Raw genomic sequence first — 9,072 nt, forward strand, 5'->3', positions numbered from 1 at the left:
TGTAAGAAACATCCGAAGGTCAACAACTTCAATGACCTAGATGTGTACACAAACATTTCGTTTGTTTTATGAAGAGTGAAAAATAGGAAGAGCTAGGGCTGGGAATTCACAATTACGTGTACAGAAAGCAGAAAAAAGTATTGATACAAAAGTCATAACAGTTATATACAGCAAACTTGATGGTTAAATTTAATACCGTCTCGGCTTTACTGTGGAAATGTTATACTAATCAAAACATTAAAACACTCCACGACCTCTACTAATCATAATCCATATAATTACACATTAGATCTTTTGTTGTTGTTTTTTGTAAATTTGTATTGCCACCTATGTTAAATATTTATATTTCAACACGTGCATTGCCGTTACGCTTTGAATTTGTAATTCTTGTCAATCGTGAGTTGCCTGACAATGACTCACTTCTATAAGCTGAAACGTCGCAGTTTTAATTGATTAAAAAACGTGTTCATTTTAAAATTGCTAACAACATTAAATTTAAGTGAAACATTCGCTCCTTTTGATGTAAAGACGTGTTAGTTAAGTTTGATTCTAAGCCATCTGTATTTTTAGTATGTTTTTTGTACCTGTACATAGTATAAAGTTATAGTATTTGAGCATAAAACGTGTCATCTTTGTTTTACAAAATATATTTTACCCATTTTTGTTTTGAATATTCCATCTTGATTCGAATAAAACTTTCTGTTGCTGCTACAAATTTAATTATGGAATCTTAATTTAGAACAGAATTTTCGCCATACTTCAATATATATACAGAAACATTGAACTACAACTTTAACAGTAAAAATATAAGAAGTACTAAAGCTGAAATTAGAGTGAATCTATGGAAAATTGAAAAGTATTATAATTATAACTACATCACTTAGTAGATTCTCAGTGGCCAAACCATTTTTCATATTAAAATGCAATATTGCGAAATTGAAATTAAAACTTATTTTGTTAAAATAATGACATTCATAAAAAGAAATTCAGTCAAATATTCTATGGAAATACAATTCGCTGAACAGTTTGTAAAAAAAATGCAGATGATCAATTAATTAGAAGAATTATTGTAGGACAGAATTATAAAGTATTGTTTGTTTGTAATTAAGCACAAAGCTACACGATGGGCTATCTATGCTCTGCCCACCACGGGTATCGAAACCCGGATTCTAGTGTTGTAAGTCCGCAGACATACCGCCGTGCCACCGGGGGGCAATTATAAAGTAACAAAGAAGAGTATAAATCCAATATCCGCATGACGTTTTTTTTAACATCAACACCGATAACTCTTAAAAATTCTGAGAGAAAACATAAAGGAACACGGTTATGGAAACATTTTATACATTGATGCTCGAATATTTTTCATAGTCGTGAAAAACAATGTGAGAAAAAATAATTAGTTATAATTAATGTATGATGTAATTATAAATGTTTTTATAGTTTTTCAAGGTACACTTGGACGACAGGTAAGTAAAAAGGACAAAATAATTGGTATTTTTGGGTCTGATAATTAACATTGTAATTCGATTTCAAATGACTTGAAGATAAGGAGGCTGATATAAATTGCTTCACAATAAAACACAATTATTTACAAATATGTACGCGAGAGCAACGGTAATACCAAGACGCATTCTGGTGGCTACTAGACGAGTCTTAGGAGACAATCGATGCAAGATAATCACGTAGGAAAATTCTGTGACGATTGTGTTCAACAAAAGTAAGACGAAGTCTGAGAAAGAACAAATGCTTAGGACTATATTTAATCCTCAGTCTCTCGGAACTTTTCAGATTGGCGTGTCACCTACGTGACTAGGCAGCCCATCTTAAGGAAAAGAGAAAACCAGAGTTTTTAACTTCTCTATCTCTACACATGACCAAAAACTAGACATTCCACTCAGACCTCCCTTATGAGTCATCCAGCACATAAGTACCAGGATAAACAGGTTCTAATCCTTCACCTACGAACGTGGGGAACAAACCTGCCCTAAGGATAAGATTAGTGTCATTTAAGCTTGGGTATATTTTAGCTGTTCGTTTGGAACTTTTAACTGAATACTTTAGCTGAACTTTTGAGAAATTGTCTGAATAAAGATATGTTTACATTTTAAGCTATGACGAGATATACGTGCGATGTCTACAGGACACTTTAGTAACAGAGATGTGTAATCATGGCCATAGCGATGTCTACAGGGCACTTTAGTAACAAATGTTTAATCTTGGCCATCGTGATGTCTACAGGGCACTTTAGTAACAGATGTTTAATCTTGGCCATCGTGATGTCTACAGGGCACTTTAGTAACAGAGGTGTGTAATCATGGCCATAATGATGTCTACAGGGCACTTTAGTAACAGATGTTTAATCATGGCCATAGTGATGTCTACAGAGCACTTTAGTAACAGATGTTTAATCTTGGCCATCGTGATGTCTACAGGGCACTTTAGTAACAGAGGTGTGTAATCATGGCCATAATGATGTCTACAGGGCACTTTAGTAACAGATGTTTAATAATGGCCATAATGATGTCTACAGGGCACTTTAGTAACAGAGGTGTGTAATCATGGCCATAATGATGTCTACAGGGCACTTTAGTAACAGATGTTTAATCTTGGCCATCGTGATGTCTACAGGGCACTTTAGTAACAGATGTTTAATCTTGACCATCGTGATGTCTACAGGGCACTTTAGTAACAGAGAGTAATCATTGCCATAAGACTGAGCAGACTGATGATGGGTGGGTGATTGCACGGGCAACAAGGACCTGAAAGCATCATTCTTATAAACTGTGGTTAACTTCAGAAGTTGATGTATTTCCCGGTTTTGTATACGCTTACGTAATTTTGCAGAACTAATTTCTTCGCACACCTCGTCCAAATAAAATGGTATATAACAAATGGCCGCTTATTTTTGGGAACTATATATTTAAATGGAAATAAATTCGTTACTCAAGAACGGGCTTCAAAGTACAGTTATTCTCTAAAAGAGTGGTTCACTTCTTCCTAACACTACTACTACTAGTAATGCTTTATATAATAGAACAGTAAAGTAAAAATCGTAAGTTGTCAAAATTGTCCAAAGTTTCGTGGGCTAAATTGTCAAAATAATTTAAATCAAATTCGTTAAGTTTCAAATAATTGTCATTCTTCACTATTGCTTTAAACTATAAAGATCGTTTAAGATTTTGATCAAATTAATTATAACATTAAAATAGCATAACGTCTACAACTGAATGGTTTGAACTACACCTAACAATGTTTCACTTTTTGGGTCTTCATTATAATTTACAGAAATTGAAAAATTAAATGAAAGGCATAAATAAATATATTTTTTTGTGTTGTTTGCAAGTTTTTCAGGTTCTGACATTCTAAATATTTTATCTACAAAAGTGTGTTCTTGTTTGTTTGTTTGTTTGTTTTGGAATTTCGCGCAAAGCTACACGAGGGCTATCTGCGCTAGCCGTCCCTAATTTAGCAGTGTAAGACTAGAGGGAAGACTAGAGGGAAGTGTGTTCTATATAAATATGTTTTATATCAAATAATTATACTTTATCTTTAATGGGTTTATTTACGATCAATTTGATGACATTAGCTATAGTTCTTCCTATGGCTAACTTATCTGTAAGTTATAATGAAGACCCAAAAAGTGGAAAATTGTTAGGCGTAGTTCAAACCATTCAGTTGTAGACGCTATGCTATTTTAAAGTTATAAAAACAGCTAAATAAATTTCTAGAATATTTATACTTAAAGACCCATATATTAGGTTCACCATTGAAAATGATTATAATTCATGCCTTCCCTCTAGTCTTACACTGCTAAATTAGGGATGGCTAGCGCAGATAGCCCTTGTGATAGCGCGAAATTCAAAACAAACAAGCAAGGGAATATTACAGCAGAGTGGTGATGAAAATGAGAATCAAATATATATATATATATGTTTGTGTGTATATATATAGAAGCTGTGAGGTTACTACTAGTGACGATGAGTAATTTCTTCATAATATACCCCTGCTGGCTTTAAATCGTATTACTGTGCCTAAACCCGAGATTTTCCACTTACCTGTATTACATTATATATTCGAGACCAGGCTTATTCACATCGTACACCAAAAGAATAAAATTTCTTAAGTACATTGGATTGATTTGCCAACCCTTTTTTATTTTTTGTATGCTTTTAAAATAAAAGTAATTTCAGTTGTCTCACTACAGGAAAGTTTATTTAACTGTATATGTAAAATATAAATATTCTTAATACCATTTAGTCCATTACTATCCTTTTGACTCTAGTACTGTGGAGTACCCTTGAATTCATTATTATTATCGATTTAACGTGACTTACCGGTTTGAACTATTCCGGCGAAAAATATTATGCTCGAAATAATCATTGCCTTAATTTGACCTAACTATTTTGGAGAAGTAAATATTAAAATTAGCCTTTTATAACTAGTCCTAATTTATTATATAAAAACTAAAACTCTAGCTTTCCGCATCCAACTCCCACTGGCAAGCACGAGGATTCTTTAGTATAGTTCGTCTCAGAAAGTAGGTTTTGTAGGATTTAAGAAGTATATTCAAATGTACGTCACTAAATTCTCCTGATTGGCTGGGGGTGAGAAAGGGTCTCATGCAATCTAGACTCTTTGCCCTGCAGCAGTCACTTTATTAATTTTGTTGTTCTAGACTCCCAGTATTGGTAAGGTACGGGTCAATAGGTCATTTGGAGAGGTAGAAGCTTATCATGCAGAGTATGATGACAGACAAGTGGTGAAAACGTGTTCAGTAGAACAGCTCTCAGTTCTATAAGTACAAAGTTTGTTTATTTATTTAACGATTTTCACACAAAGACTTTCGTCAGCCGTCCCTAATTCTGAAGTAATAGACAAGAGAGAAGGCAGCAAGTCAACATCACCCATCGACAACTCTTGGACTACTCTTTACCAACTAAAAATGGGATTTACTATCAGATTATAATTGGGGTTGGTACCCACAGCCTGCGGTTTGTGATATGAGCGTCCTTTTCCGAAAAAAAAAATATATATATATGAAAGAGAATATTAATAGACAGTTAATAGAGTAACTAATGTTAAAATGTTGAACAGTAAAGTTAAACACTCTTATTATCATGTAAAAATAAGAAAGTGTGACTTGCTTCAATGTTCCAGAATAATGAAACATGTGTTTATGACGAAACAGATGATTGTAGGAACTAATAACTACATGAAAAGGATGTTACGAGAAAAAAATATTAAGGAAAGTTACAGAGAAGTACAACTTACGGGCCACTTTACTAAGGTTTTCATCTCCTAAAATTTTGAAGGACCAGTCACCACGATAATGTCCCGAAATCGGCGTGACCTACTCTTCAAAATTCCTTTAAAAGTCTTGTTCGATTGTAATTCAGTTGTTGAGGAATAATGTCTGATGTTGGCAGAACATTACAATAGCCAGTGCAATGTTCATGCTCGCCTCCACCCCTTTAACCCCCCCCCCCAAAAAAAACAACACTCAATCAGACTAAGACTCGGTTATTTTACCGGCTAAAGAAAGCTAACCGGAATAATTACTGTGCTGCTCTTCGAACCACGAACCACTTTTGGTCCTGGAAATTGCGAGCTCGGAAAATTGTTGCAACATAATCCTGAAAGAGCATAATCTGTCAGTACAGAAATCAATCATTTAGTAGACAATCTAATGTGGATAGACTCTAATGATACACCTTTTTGATACGTCATTCAAAATAGTTGTCTTTGATAGCAGTGATTTTGCAGACGAAACCCGATTATCATGCCCATTTGAAAATTCCACAGACACTTGCTCTTACTTATTGTATTGCGGACTTACCACGACGTCCTCTAGATCTCTGCAGTTACAGATCTCAAGCAAACAACTAACATTTTAAAAAACATATTCTGAACGCGTTGGGAAGGATAATAACGTTTTTATTCTATGTACAAAACGTTACACTGCTTCCAGAGAAGTAAATTTATAATACTTTATATATCGAATAAAATTTTGTTTTCTCTCGTGACTATAGGATGAATGTAGTTGTTCTCCCCATTACCTCTTAGTTTCTCGACAGTTTCCCCTTTTCCCCTTCAAGAAATAAAAATATCCACAAATGATTTTATTTCTAACAATTCACTAAACTTCTACTTCAAAAAAATTAGCTTAGATTACAACTTATTAATTTACAGCACTCACAAAGCACTATAACACAAAACATACGAGAGTATAAATTATCAGGCATTTTAAGTAAAATGAAAATAAAAATTCAGCCCCGCGTAAAATTTATCTGCTGTTGCATTTTGTCCTATTTTAGTAGTAACTGTCCGCGACGCACTGACATGCAGTTACATATTAAATTGTTGTTATTCCAAGTACTTCTTCCATAAAACGTTTAGGGCCTGGCATGGCCTGGTGGTTAGGGCACTCGACTCGCAGGTTGCAGTATCAAATCCCTTTCAGCCACAGGGGCGTTATAATGAAACGGTCAATCCGACTATTCGTTTTTAGAAGAGTACCCCAAGAGTTGCGGTGGGTGGTTTTAACTAGCTTCCTTTCTTCTAGTCTATCACTGCTAAATTAGGAACGGATAACGCAGATAGCCTTCGAATAACTTCCCATGAAATTCAAACCAAACTTATAAGATACATGTGTTTTGTGAAACACAATTAATATTCGATACATACATATAAATGTGTGTGTGTTAACGTTTAATGAAACTTCAAAGACGAGGTACGGTATTCATATTCTGTGAAAGACTTACATCAGTGTGCAGTTCCTCACATAACGTATAATTTTAAGAAGCTGATGCACAGTTCTAAATTAACTAATGTGTAGTTTAGGAAAGGTAGTTTCTGTATTTCTACAACAAAAACACCCAAAAAGTTCAAATTGTCATTGTTTAAGATAATCTAATTTTCACATGGTTTTTATGATGTATATGCATACATTCAGTTATTCGGGAAGTTTGTTTGTGTGGAAATAAGCACAAAGCTACACAATGGGCTGCCTATGCTCTGCCCACCATGGGTATCGAAACCCGGTTTCTAGCGTTGTAATATTCGGGAAGTCTTACTGTCAGTAGATTTTTTGGAACCAACACGAGCACGCTATACATATTGTGTTGAGAACAAAACATCAGTTTGTCTCAAATTATGCTACTGATTAATACACATTTTAAAATTAAAATTAAGAGATGTTATGATTGTGAATTCACAGGTATATGCACTTCAATTAACTACAACAACTGATTTAAGATGATGTTGCAGAGACGCCTTAAGACAGTATGATTGCAATAACTGTTTCAGGGTGATGTTGCAGAGAAGCCTTAAAACAGTGTGACTACAATAACTGCTGACGACTGAGCCACCTAGGGAGAGGTGGGGGGGGGGGGTATTTTGATTAAGAAGTTACTCAAACGGCTTAAGTTACATGAAAAAGTAGAAAGTGTGCGTTTTAATTATCTTCAAATAACAGCAATATGAATTCTTTCAAAGGTTTAAGTACCCAACTTTGTATGCTACACAATTCTTGTTTCAATGAAAGACCATTTGTTCTATGAAAAAGTAGTGTTTGGTTGTTGTTTTTTGTTTGTTTGCCTGCTAAGAAAACAGGAAGATATTTTATTTTCATTCATTTGCTTATACTTTATCTTCTCATTGTATTTTATATACAAGATTTCATAATTTATTAAGGCATCTTTCATTTTGTAACTGTATCGAATAACAAGATATAATTTTTTTCTGCATTCACTGTGAGTTTTCTTTATTCGCCTATAACTTTTTAAATTAGAAGTAATATTTTTATATCAGTATCTAGTTGTTCAGTAAATAAACATCCGCGTTTATCTGTCCAGTTTTTGCCTCTCTCGCAACTTATGTAAATGTAAGTAATTATCGTAATAGCACCTAAAGAGCGTTGGAATATCATGTTTAACCAGTTTCTATAGAACTCAGATGAAGAACTAGTAGGCTTCAAAATTCAACACGGATTGCTTTGACCCGCAACGCCCTGAGTGATAATACTGTTCACTGAAATATATATCTAATTAACATCATATAAACCCACCCTACACTATATGAAAACACCCAGTCAACAACCCTTGTATGTCAAAAATTACTGTCCCATTTATTTAATGTTGTGTTTCCAAACCTTAAAATGAAATATATTACTGCGTGAATAAATACTTAGATAAATTATAAACCAAAATAATTCAATGTTTTACAATATAAACCATCTAATCTCCCAAAGTAACGACACATCATTATAAATTACCAATTACAAAATTAACAGTCACAACGTTGTCCTCCATCCCACCCACCCCTGATTGTATTTCTAAAAACCGATTAGTGAAAGCAAAGAAGAATATTTTACAACGTGTGAACCGCACTACATTTCACATTCCAGTGCCGACGAGGTCTTTTGCCTAATAATAGGGCTAGAACACGACAGACATAATAGCGGTCTAAGCGCTACATATATGTAATCATTTTTATGTGCAACAACTGTTAGATTGAGAACCAGATTAAGCAACAGAATTGTAATTATTATCAATTTTATTTAACACAATTTATGAATGATTAATTTACTTTACTGCAAATTAACGAAACATTAACTTTTCTATTTACAGTGGCAATTAATAATCATTTCCTTACACACTTAAATGTATATTTTAACTTTGTCCTTACGATTTCTTAAAATATTGTTTCTAAATAACTGTTAGTACAGAAATATATACAAAGAAAAGTGTAAATAAATATTTGAAACTGTGTAATATGTTGCATTTTCGTAATCAAGAATAAATAGAAACATGGCAAGATTAAAAGCGTGTCATACATGTGCAAGATTGCTATCAAAGAGTCCAAGGTTTCTTGATTCTATGTACATGAAACTTGTTTGACCAGTGACAACAATCAGCACTTTTATGTGGACACGAATACAAGTTTGAATTAAGGTCAGCTTGTGATCAGTGTTAGTTCCATTTAGTTCGGCTATGCCGCATGAATTTTTAAAGAAATTGGGTGTCTTTTAAAAATGGTATGGTTGTCATAAATATATTACTATACTGCATTCAG

General features: G+C 33.7%; 1 protein-coding gene across 1 annotated transcript in view; it reads right to left on the reverse strand.

The window, feature by feature from the left end:
- The window catches only part of LOC106465890 (protein obstructor-E-like), a 21,814-nt gene extending 17,360 nt beyond the window's left edge, over positions 1–4,454 (reverse strand). Inside the window, exon 1 of the mRNA XM_022393841.1 lies at positions 4,335–4,454. Coding sequence (XP_022249549.1) covers positions 4,335–4,380 — 46 coding nt within the window. The 5' untranslated portion in view covers positions 4,381–4,454. The remainder of the gene's footprint in view (positions 1–4,334) is intronic.
- Positions 4,455–9,072: the final 4,618 nt, after the last annotated feature.

The sequence above is a fragment of the Limulus polyphemus genome, unplaced genomic scaffold (assembly GCF_000517525.1).
Source record: "Limulus polyphemus unplaced genomic scaffold, Limulus_polyphemus-2.1.2 Scaffold2087, whole genome shotgun sequence".
NCBI lineage: Eukaryota > Metazoa > Arthropoda > Merostomata > Xiphosura > Limulidae > Limulus > Limulus polyphemus.